Here is a 12,825-nt window from a genome sequence, read left to right on the forward strand (position 1 = left end):
ACCAATACATTAATGTATATTTAATGATGCTGAATCACGACATGCCATGAGATATGGTAGAAAAGAGGTGCACTTAGAGAAACTCTTGGGGCTACCACATGCAACGTAACCCCTCAGCTTTTTCTGACTTCCAAACCCAGAGAGCCATGTTAAGGTTCCTTCCCATAATGTAAACATAATTCAAACATGGCCTTTGGCTAGTCTGATGTTTAGTTCTGTGTAGGCTCTCAGTTGTCCAGGTGGTTTCCATAGTAGAGAAGCTTGAATCTTCGACTGGACTGGGTTGCTTGACATGAGGACGTTACGCTTCAAATCACAGAAGCTTCCTCAGCTAAAATTCTTGCTCTGGTAGTCTGACTTCTGTCTTGACTCTTAAGAAGAATAAACCAGAAGCCAACAAAAGCTGGAGTTTTTAACCTAACCAGACCCCTCCTACCGAGAGGCCGACTGCTATAGGCTAGTGACTAAACAATAGCTCTAATTAGCACCTATTGTGCTCTAGTTAGCACTCTTCTAATGATGGGATGGAAGCCTCCCCTGATGGCTCCCTTGACGACTCTCCTGATGACGTGAATGACTCATTACCATGAACAAAAGACTGAAACTCCTTTGACCTGAGTACCCCATTGTAAACAAGGGACAAAGCATGTCTGAGACCCGCCCCCCCGTTAAGGCTGGGTTTCAACTGTTTTACAAAGAATGCTTCCTTGACACCTCTCTCAAACCATTTCTTCTCTCTGGCTAAGATTTTGACTTCCGTGTCCTCAAACGTGTGGTTAGTGTCTTTCAGGTGGAGATGAACTGCAGACTGAGGTCCACTGGCGACCTCTCTGCGGTGCTGGTATAGCCTCTTGTTTAAAGGTTGCTTAGTCTCACCTATGTAGTGTTCATTACAGTTTTCCTGACATCTGATATAATACACTACATTGCTCTGTTTGTAACTAGAGATCCTGTCCTTAGGGTGAACTAATTTCTGTCTCAAGGTGTTAACCGGTTTAAAGTAAACTGGGATTTTGTGCTGTCTGAAGATCCTCTGTAGTTTTTCCCCTACTCCTGCTAAATAAGGGAGAGACAGTCCTCTTCTTCTTGTCTCCGTCTCCTGTCTATCTAGTCTCTTTGTTTTCTGGGACTTCTGCACTTTGTCCAGGGACCATCGTGGGTACCCACATACTGTGAGGGCTTTCCGTACAAGTTGTTGTTCTTTAGCCCTTCCCTCTGCAGTTGTGGGCACCTGTAGGGCTCTGTGTTGAAGAGTCCTGATCACCCCGAGCTTGTGTTCAAGGGGGTGGTTTGAGCCAAAGAGCAGATATTGGTCAGTGTGAGTGGGTTTTCTGTAAACCTCTGTCTGGAGCTGCCTGTTCTCTCCAATCATAACATCACAGTCCAAGAAGGCTAAATGGTTGTTTCTGGCATCCTCACATGTGAACTTGATATTGGAATCCACCGAATTGATGTGTTCTGTAAAGTCCTCGACCTCCTGTTGCTTGATTTTAACCCATGTGTCATCGACATATCTGAACCAGTGACTGGGAGAGATGCCCGTGAACGACGTCAAGGCTGTCTTCTCCACTCGCTCCATGTACAGATTGGCCACAATGGGGGATACCAGAGACCCCATCACACAACCATGGATCTGCCTGTAGTAATTCCCCCTAAACAGGAAATATGTGGTGTTAAGACAGATCTCCAAGAGTTGGCAGATGTGGTCTGGTGTGAGTTTGGTCCTTTCAGGTAGAGACACATCCTCCAGCAGTCTCTGCCTCACAGCTGAGATGGCCTCAGCGGCGGGGATGCAGGTGAACAACTAAGTCACATCAAATGACACCATAGTTTCATCTGCCTTCAGCTGCAGGTCCTTGATCTTGTTCACAAAATCTTGTGTGTTCTCCACATGGTGGTCTGAGTTACCCACTAGAGGAGCCAAAATCCACCTGAGGTGCTTGGCCAAATTGTATGTGATGAAATCTGTGCTACTTACAATAGGCCTGAGTGGCACGTCCTGTTTGTGGATTTTGGGCAGTCCATAGATGCATGGAGTGGTGTCCCCTGGGTACAGTCTGTAGTATGTCTGCCTGTCGATGAGTCCCTCTTTCTCCAGGTTTTGGAGGTAGCTAATGATTTTCTTCTTATAGCCACTCGTGGGGTCTCTCTTCAGACGTTTGTATGTACTGGAGTCACTAAGCAAGTTGCTGATCTTGGCCTCATAGTCCGATGTGTTCAGGACCACCATACATCTGCCTTTATCTGCTGGCAGGATAAGGATGCTTTGGTCCTTCTGCAGTGCTGCCAAAGCTTTCTGTTCTTCTCCTGTGATGTTGGACGGAGGAGGCTTAGCACTGTTAAGCACTGCTGTGACTCTTAGTCGGAGGTCCCCAGCTTCTGACTCTGACAAACTGTTATGTTTAATGGCTGACTCTACTGCAGTGATGTAATCTACTGTCGGTATATGTTTAGGGGTCACTGAGAAATTTAGTCCTTTGGTGAGCACATCCTTTTCTGTCTGTGTAAGAACCCTGTCGGACAGATTCTTCACCCAATTTTCCCTGTTGTCACTAATTTGTCTGGGTGTATCTTTAAAACTACTCCCCCTGAAAGTATGCCTTTTCTGCACTAAAAGGTTATGAAACGTCCTGATTTGCTGCTCCTTAGTTTTTAAATGCTCAGCCATTTGAATTTTAACTATGAACTTTGTGATCTTATTATGGGCCTCTTCCCCCACTAAGGTTTCTAACCTTTTGTAAAGACTATCAAGATTATTTTGGAGGTCTAATATTTTAAAATGAAGCCTTCTAATTCTAAGACCCAAAATCCTCCTAAGGTAACTGTGCTGGATCCGCTGGTTTCCACTAACATATCAAACACCTAGTCTCTGCAACACTGAACAGTATACAAGCTACAACACATCCTTGACAAATGTTAATTCCCACTGGGAAAATTTTATTTTCTACCCCTGGTCCACATAGCACTCAGACCTGCAATACACCTAGTGGTGCAACCTGGACGCACCTCCACGGTCGTAACTGGGATTTCATACATCAGCAGTGGCCAAAGGAGACGAGGCAGGATGTTGTGCTGATAGATCCAGGCCTTGAACTTCCCTGGAAGCCCAGACTTGTCCACAGCTAAGAGCCACTGGTTGAGGTTGTTGCCGGCTGCTTGGCGTGCAGCGGTGTCCTTCAGATTGCCAGTGAAGAGCTTTCCGAGGCTCTTCACTTCTTGAACTGACTCCTTAATATCCTCAGCTCCTTTCTGAGTTGAGAGATCTTCTCATGCCGGTTTGGAATTGGTGCTGTTGTAGTCTTGGTGGCACGATGTTCCTTAATGCCAAACCTGTCTGATGCGATGCATATTATGAGTGTGCTCATTGTCCTGAGCCTCTGCTCCACATCACCCTTTGCTGTTGCTTCAAGGGCTGAATCAACATCTACATCAAACCGCTGCCACTCTGACTCTTTGTTGGCAGCGGGCCACAAAATCCGACGCTGTTCTGATGGTCTGCTTTGGGGTGACGCCGGTAGTGCGCGGAGGCTCTGGGCACTGTGGGGTGTCTCCGGGCCTGGATCCTCCTCCGTCTCACCAGATGCTGTACTGGGTACTAGCACTGTGCGTTGCACCACAGGGTTCCTTAGGCAGCGCATCTTGGTCTGATGTATCTTTAGACCTGTCAGATTTTTGCAGACCTTGCCACATTTGCAAACTGCGCTCGTAGTCGATTGTCCATTTGCAAGGGTCGTTAACAGAAAATCCGTCCGTTTGGTGTGCTCATTCTCCCCCCCTCTCGGGCACCCTTGGGGGTATGACTCTTTAGGGTTCATTGTAGTGTTGTTCGGGTGCTCCCTTGCGGGAGCTGCAGCTCGGGATGCTACCCCTCCCTGCCCCAGTTGCCATCTCTCCGAGCTGTCCTCTGTCTCTCCAGCTGTCACCACACTTTCGAGGTTGTCATCCAGTCTTTCCTGGAAGTCAATAGCATTACCATGTTTGATTAGACCTGCAATACACCTAGTGGTGCAACCTGGACACATCTTCAGTGACTCTCCCGAGATCACTGGGTGTTTCAGGTCTTAGTCATACACCTCACTCGGGCGACCCAGCCGGGGGTGATCAGTCCCCCGACTTGTGTCCAGGTCGCGCACTACGCCACGCCTCCCCCCTCCTCAACCAGAGCCACCGTGAAGCCTTCTCAGCTGCTTCCAAGATGTTCTTGGTGGCTCTCCTCAAATCCCAAGGAGTCCAAGGACGCGGTGTAGGGATCTACCTGCAAAGCCCCTGCAGCCCACCTCAATTGGCTCGCAGCGGGCATTCCAATCGTTCCTCCAGCACTCAGCCACAAGCTCTGCATATTTTGCCCTCTTCCTCTCCTGGGCTTCCTCCATTCTGTCCTCCCAGAGAACTGTTAGCTCAAGGAGCACCACCTGCCGGCTGGACGTTGACATCAACACCATGTCTGAACGGAGTGTCATGGCTGCGATGTTGTCCAGGAATCGCAACTGTCTCCCCAGATCGACCAAGAGCTGCCAGTCTCTTGCTGTTGTAAGCAGGCCCGCTTGAGTCTTCTTGGAGGGCTGAGATTTCTTCCCTGCTCGGACAAAAGCAATTGCGCTCTTGGTTGGTTGTTGTCCCTTGCTGATGTTGATGCCGGTACAGATGGTGTCTGCTATTGTCCGCAGGACCTGGTCATGGCGCCAGCGATACCTCCCATCTCCCAAGGCCTTTGAGCAACAGCTGAGGATGTGTTCTAAGGATCCCTTCTTCTGGCAGAGCTGGCACACAGGCGAGTCCGTCAGGCCCCAGGTGAACACGTTAGCAGGGCTTGGGAGGACATCATATACCGATTGGACGAGGAACTTGAAATGATGTGGCTCCGCCTTCCACAGCTCAGTCCATGTGATTTTCCGGCTTGTGACATGCTTCCACTTGGTCCAAGCCCCCTGCTCGCTCATGCCCACCGCTCTGCTGAAGCGAGCCTCTTCCACCTCTGCCCGAACCTCCTCCTGTATGAGCTTCCACTTTTCCTTCCCTTTAGCTCTGCTGAAGCAAGGCTTCGGGATGTTACCTAGCCCTGCCTGACCTGTGGCCACTGTACCCACCAAGGTACTGTGCCGCAGCCTTGTCTCTGCTCTCTCCACTGCGTCCCGGGCACGCCACTTCCATCCTGTGAGAACCTCCACACCTGCTGAGGATACCTTCCCATCAGCGGAGTCTCTGTAGAGCAGGACTTCTCTGGCCCGGGCTACCTTGAACTCCTCTGTGACACTGCTGAAAGGAAGCTGGAGCTTAATCCCGTGCCCAAACAGGGCAATACTGCTCAGACTACGTGGCAGGCCGAGCCACCTGTGCAGGTGCTGGCTGATCTTCCTCTCAAAGCTCTCCACGGTCGTAACTGGGATTTCATACATCAGCAGTGGCCAAAGGAGATGAGGCAGGATGTTGTGCTGATAGATCCAGGCCTTGAACTTCCCGGGAAGCCCAGACTTGTCCACAGCTAAGAGCCACTGGTTGAGGTTGTCGCCGGCTGCTTGGCGTGCAGCGGTGTCCTTCAGATCGCCAGTGAAGAGCTTTCCGAGGCTCTTCACTGGTTTTTTGGACACAGACAGAATAGTGGTGTTTCCCAGACTGAATCGGAAGCGGTCTGTCACCTTCCCTTTCCTCAAGACCAAGGATCTGGATTTCCCAGGCTTGAAACTCATTCTTGCCCAAGTTATGAGTCGATCCAGACCTTGCAGGAGCCATCTGCATCCAGGCACTGATGTTGTGGTTACCGTGAGATCGTCCATAAATGCTCTTATCGGTGGCTGTCGGGTACCAGATCTAGACAATGGACCTCGGCACTCCACTTCTGCTGATTTCACCAGCATATTCATGGCAAGGGCGAACAGGGACACAGAGATCGTGCAGCCGGTGATGATGCCTTTTTCCAGACGATTCCAATCTGATGTTGATGCCCCAGAGGACACCCTCAGACTAAAACGTTCATAATAGTCGAGGATGAGATGACGCACCTTCTCTGGAACATGGTATTTACTCAGGGATAATTCCACCAGCTTATGTGGAATCGAACCGTAAGCATTGGCAAGGTCCAGCCAAAGTACTGCCAGATCACTCCTGCTCTCTCTCGCTTCACAGATCAGCTGAGTCACTATGCCAGTGTGCTCGATACACCCTGGGACTCCTGGGACTCCTCCTTTCTGCACAGAGGTATCGATGTAGGAGTTCTTCAGCAGAAATCTCATGAGGTGGTTGGAAACGATCTTGAAAAAGCCCTTGCACTCTGCACTGAGAAGGGAGATTGATTTGAACTGCTCGATGTCCTTTGCATTCTCCTCCTTGGGGACCCATACTCCCTCTGCATACTTCCACTGCTGGGGTACCTCCAGCAGGCAGGGGCACTGTTTGAAGACCTTGTACGGGACCCCACTTGGGCCCGGTGCTGATGCCACTCTGGAAGCTTTGATGACCTCTTTGACTTCGTTCAGAGTGGGTGCGCTGATGTCAAACAGGGTGCTGGGTTCAGGAGGGCATACAAGGGCTTCACAGTGGCCGAGGTCTTGGTCTCTCATGCTGTCGCTGTAAGTATTACTTATGTGGCTGTTGATGTCTTCCTTCGGACATGAGAGCTGACCGCTGCGTTTCTCTCCCAGCAGCTTCTTTGCAAAACCAAATGGGTTTGCGATGAAGGCACTGCGCTTGCGAGCCCTCTCCTTGCCCTGCCTCCTGTGCCTCTTGGCCCGACGGAGGGTGAGTAGCTTCTCCCTCACCACACCCCTCAGTTCTGCCAAGGCTTCCTTCTCATCGTCATTAGCCTTCTTGAATTGACTCCTTAATATCCTCAGCTCCTTTCTGAGTTGAGAGATCTTCTCATGCCGGTTTGGAATTGGTGCTGTTGTAGTCTTGGTGGCACGATGTTCCTTAATGCCAAACCTGTCTGATGCGATGCATATTATGAGTGTGCTCATTGTCCTGAGCCTCTGCTCCACATCACCCTTTGCTATTGCTTCAAGGGCTGAATCAACATCTACATCAAACCGCTGCCACTCTGACTCCTTGTTGGCAGCGGGCCACAAAATCCGACGCTGTTCTGATGGTCTGCTTTGGGGTGACGCCTGTAGTGCGTGGAGGGGTTGTTGTGGGGTGTCTCCGGGCCTGGATCCTCCTCCGTCTCACCAGATGCCGTACTGGGTACTAGCACTGTGCACAGTATCTGTGTATAGGCTGGCTATGATGTACAATAACTTGTTGGGGATCCCAGGACTTCTTGGAATTATCCAGCACAGTCACTCAAATTAAATGTCTGTGAAAATTAACATAGACTACAACAAAGCACTGTTGATGTTCGCACTTCCGCTCAGTGAGTCTTTGTAGAGCTAGGATGCAGTCAGTGGTTGGCTTTAAGTGTGCCTGAAGCAAGACTGTTGAAGTCATTCAGTGGCAAGAAACGCGTACTAAACCCTGAATAATCCTTGCAAGCATCTTTTCTGGCACAGAGGTATCACAGTTAACTGTTCAGTTCGTGGATAACCAGGGATTAGTGGCCATCGGAGTTATCTTTTAGGTTAGCTGTGCTCACCACTGCAAATAGACATGCTTGGAAGTACATGTTCTTGTTCATGGTGGTGAAAACCAAAACAGTATTTCTGACAGAGTGAATATTATTCAAATAAGAAAAAGCCTTGTGGGCATTCCAGTTAGCTAAGCATTACAGATCGCCGCTTGTGTGGAATAAGACTTGAATACATTTTTCCATCAATCACAGCAGCCTGAACAATGTTTAAAACAGATGACAGTAGACCATCCATCACATCCGTAGTTAATGTCTGTGTTCGCAATGAATGGTTACATATGAGAATGCGAGCAGGCAGTGAGAGGAAGGAATTAGAAAACCTCCAAGATGTCAAGGATGGGGGGCGGGGGGGGCTGAAAGCTTGAAGAAAATATAACTGATGAGCAGGAAAGTGAGAAACAGACAACAGATCAAACAAAAGAAAGACTTGAGGTCAGAGAGAATCAAACATGATCTCGGGTAGAGCACCAGTTTGGTACGTGTCCAAAAAGCACCTGGTCACCGTGAGGTCAAACAGGCCACATTAATCAGGTCAGAAAACACCGGACATGCTCTTAAAGCAGCCCGGTTCTTCGCCTTCCCACCACCACAGAGTAATGATGGCCTGGTCTCACATAAAGGCAGATCCATTGGTGTGATTTGTGGCCAGTGGGGCAATTTCAATACCCGTCTTTCATTTGATAGATGAGGGCTTCGTTTGATAAAGGACAAATTTGCCAAGGGGCCAACAGGATGAAATTGCAGCAATCGCCTTTATCTTGTCCTCTCCAGAACTCAAAGCAAAATAACACTGTAGGGAAAAACTACCCCCATGGAAAGCAGCCGTAGAAACGCCAAGGCTTCAGAATGATGTACTAACATCCTATTTAAACAGATTGCAGGAAAAAGATGGAGAATTCTGTGTAACGAATGGATTCCTCCACAATCCCCACAGAATATTAACTACCCCAATCAATCAGTCCAATTCAGCTGCAGGAATACTGGACACAATTTGCATTTAGAATGCATCGTCTAAAATTATAATACGTGGGAATCTTAACGCTTAAAAATGATTTCACAATTAAAGCATGCTTTACAAGTGAAAATATGAGCTAAATATTTGTGAAATCAAGCAGCTGCCAGGCAGTGTTAGGCACAGCTAACCTAAATGTTAGCTTTAATAATTGCTAACCCACCAACCGAAAACTTAACTGCGACTGATAGAACAACTAAAACATTGAGGTAAATCTACCGCTGATTTTTATTATATGAATTTAGCTTCTGCTTGGTTTTTGTTTGTGGCTCTAAAACCCTGAAAAACAGATTTAAGCAGTTGAAATTTTAATATGTTGAGGAGTAAACAGATGTATTTTAATAAAATGTATATAAATATATATAAACAATTAAATGAGCAACTGAAAGTAAACAGTAGTTTGCATTCAATATATTCAATACAAATATATTCAATAATATAAATAATGCATTTATTCTGGCATGAAGTGCTGCTTATTCATCTTCTCGAAGTCATGCTTGTTGCCTTCACACAATCATAGACTGTATAAATAAGTGCTGTGTTCAGAACCCTTGACAGCTCAGAAAGATCCGACATAAAAAATCCTACTTCCAGGAAAAGTGTGTTGATGAGATTACCTTAGACACACGTCCATTCAGACGTTTCACTATACAACAAGCCGTATTATTCAAGTGCTTGGAATAAAATGCTGACAACCAGACACAGCTGTCAGTGAAAATGACCACACCCCCAATTCTCCATAACTTTAGGGCTTAAAAAGTCTTAAACGAAGATGTTTAGGGAAACAAATCCCCCCATATCGTTGTCACGTTGAAACTACCTATAGAGACCAAAACTTGTTTTGTACCAGGCTGTAAATATGTTTATTTCTGCTCGAAAGTTTGACTTTTTAACATGGAGTTGAATGAGAAACTGCTCACTTTTGAAGCCGGTCAAGGAATTGCAACTTTTTCTTCTTCCTGCAGGGCTTCATCTGAACCCATTGAAGCTTACCACTTGGCTTTGACACATTTTAACCTTTTAATCACATTAAATTAAAAAAAAAAAAAAATCAGCCTTCTCTACAATAAAAATTTTAAATTATGCCTTTTAAACTTACAGTGAAAACAAATCGACAACATGATCTCAAAATCGAATTAATGGGATGCACCCAATTGTGATCAGATGTTTACATTCACTCATGAAAATGTCAGTTTATCGTTCAATAACTTTTTTGGCGTGTTCTGTTCCTGGGGGAGAATGATTGTACAACATACATCTTTAACAGGAAAAACCACACCACTGTGGTCACTGCAAGTATTCCCACCGATATCACTCATGACCAGTAGAGTGTCACCTCTGGGGCACTCGTCAATCACTCAGCGATGCTTCGAGTAAAGTCTTCCTGCCAAGACATCACTCACCGCGGTCAAAGCACAGAGAAAACAGACAAAACACCTGGAGAATGCCAAAGATCTGAGCCTCACGCTGGTTCATGACAAGGATGTTATCAAAAAGAATCAAAGTCCTTCTATAGACTGGAGCAATCAGGAGTATCTTTTCCAGACAAACCCAAAACTGATCACCTTTTCCAGACGAGTCTGGTGTCAGAACACGACTCTACACCTGACATCTCAGCTGCCCAGCAAAAACATCATTTTAAATGTTTTAGGGTTAAATAAAGGCTCAAGTTTAATTTTTCTGAAATGCATGACAAGTTGGGAAATTCTGCTTCCACACCATGGCTTTCTACACTTCCAGAATTCCTGCAAAGCAGCAGAATTTGATTTGCTCCAGGCCCAATTTCAGAATAATTCTGATTTGGATACTGCACGGAACATATTGCTCTGGCTGCTTCCAGGTCTGTAAGTGCCATACAGGCGCTGAGGCCCAAGCATTTGGTGCTTGAACCCAAATTCCATACCCTGAACGAGATGAGCCATTGCCATGATGCACGTGAGGCAAGCAAACGAGAGGTTCAGGTTAAGAAAAAATAATACAGTCCACTTTAGGGCCCTGTCCCACTGGCGTTTAGGAGGATTTATGGATTGCGCACAATATCGGCTCATATTCACTTAACTTTCGCAATATGAGTGAAACATGCTTGTATGAGTCGGCTGACACCCGCACGTTATCTGCAGAGGCACGTTTTTCCGTTACCAGGATTTTTGAACTGCACAAAATTTTGGCTGCGGATGACATCCACCTTACATGCTCAATACACAGGCTTGGGGAGTAACGGAATACATGTAACGGCGTTACGTAATTAGGATACAAAAAAAAGGTATCTGTATTCCACTACAGTTACAAAAAAAAGACGTATTCAGATTACAGGTATATTTAGTAAAAATGGGGATTAGTTCGCAGGATTACAATTTTAAGGCATTTTATGATATTATCTGTATATATATATATTTTTTTTTAAACGAAAACGTGGACAGCATGAAGTCTCCTAACCGGGCAAAATATGGATGAAGTACCTGGATGTTAATGCATTTTTAATGGAGATTTGCGACTGAACACACTCAGAAAAATGCTCGCAAAATACGTGTTAAAATGCCATTTTGACCTGGATATCAAGCCAGTAAAATTAAATTACATTAAATTATGTCAGGAAAGTATTAAAGTTACTCTGACACACACACACACACACACTCCCAAATATTAGCGTTTAAAGTTACATGGATCTGCGCTGTTCAAGCTGCTGAGCTGAGGCGTCCTGCAGCAGCAGGTGTTCAACACCGCTCACCATTACAATACATTTATATACATATTATATTTTTACACAATTATCCTTTAGTGACCGAGTTTCATTCATGAAGTCAGTGGTGTGTGTGTGCACATCTCTATGTGTGGGTGTGACTGTGAGCGGCACAGTGCGCGGGTCGTTATAATCTCATTATTTTAAGGTGCAAATTTAAAAAAAATCCCCAGTCTTGTCGAACAATTTTAATCACTAACGACAAGTATTTTAACTAGACATTGGTCTATCAGTGGAAAATATCAACTAGACATAAGTGAAGAGTTAATGGTCCGTGTCATCGGGCGACACAGGTACAGCAGGAAACATACAGCTGTTTATCATCTAAATATCACGGACAAAGTGACAAGAAGAACCAAAACCACTTACTTATGGAAGGAAATATTGTCTCCCTTGTTCCTCCGTTTGTGGCTTTGCCAACATGTGCAGCTTTTTGGCATATTCCACCTGTTTCTTGAACTTCTATGCACGCAAATCACTAACTTGCCCAGAATTAAAATGGCGATCACGCCTCCTTACTGACAGTATTTACTTAATGGTTTTCATTATGCTGTTGTTCTTATTTTGAAAGTTCAATAAGTGGACTGATATGTTAAACATGGTGCAAATGCCATGTGAAAGACTAAAGTAAGATAATTATATGTTTACTGAACAAGTAGTAGACTTTTATTTTGTTCTGTATGTTGTTCTGCAAGTCACTCATTATCCTTCATTAGTTTGACATTTTTTGTTGAAAATTTAGCAGGTGAACACTGGGTGTGTTTAAAACAATATTGTGGATGCTCTTAATTCATAATGTGAAGTAAAACAGAGCATGCCATGTAAAAGAAACAGTTTTATTTTTGCTTAATAAACTATACTATGTAGTCAAGACTATTTCTATTTAGTTTATTTTGTCTGTATTAGCATATTTGATATTGGAGTAATCCAGAAGTAATTGAAAGTAATCAAATTACATTACTTTAATATTTTGGTACTTGGATTACGTTACTGACTACATTTTTCAACAGGTGACTAGTAACTGTATCAGAATACATTTTTAAAGTAACCCTCCCAACCCTGTCAATACATATTCGCCGTCATCTGCTGATATCTGCAACTGACAGGGATTTGCGGCTTAGCAGCGTACTGGGACAGTGTGTAAAATGGATATTTTGCATGCCCATCATGTCCACATCACAGACTAAAATAAGTTGTAGCAACTGCATACAGACTGGTCACGATTAAAGCATTTTTATTACGTCTGCTTTGCATCCGATTTGCGGCGGATGCAAATCAGATGCGCTGTGTTCACAGATGGACGCTGTTCTTTGTTCTACCAGCTGTCACTTGCTCTGCGCTGGGCGCTGCCTATATAAAATAATTATTTCATGGCGGATTAATAATTTTATTCTGCAAATTGGCTGTTGAAAACGGCTCTAATCACCTCCTGAATCACAGAGGAAGCTGCAGCTATGCACGCGTGTGCAAACGGCCCAGCTGCAGAAAGCATTTTGAGCCGTCTAAAAAGGTAAT

General features: G+C 45.4%; 1 protein-coding gene across 1 annotated transcript; it reads right to left on the reverse strand.

Moving 5' to 3' along the window:
- Positions 1-4,061: 4,061 nt before the first annotated feature.
- Positions 4,062-6,953, reverse strand: LOC117530097. The gene is given in 3 exon segments (XM_034193031.1): positions 4,062-4,109; positions 4,111-4,217; positions 4,220-6,953. Coding segments are annotated over 3 exon segments (2,889 nt in total).
- Positions 6,954-12,825: the final 5,872 nt, after the last annotated feature.

This window comes from Thalassophryne amazonica, chromosome 17 (assembly GCF_902500255.1).
Source record: "Thalassophryne amazonica chromosome 17, fThaAma1.1, whole genome shotgun sequence".
Classification (NCBI taxonomy): domain Eukaryota; kingdom Metazoa; phylum Chordata; class Actinopteri; order Batrachoidiformes; family Batrachoididae; genus Thalassophryne; species Thalassophryne amazonica.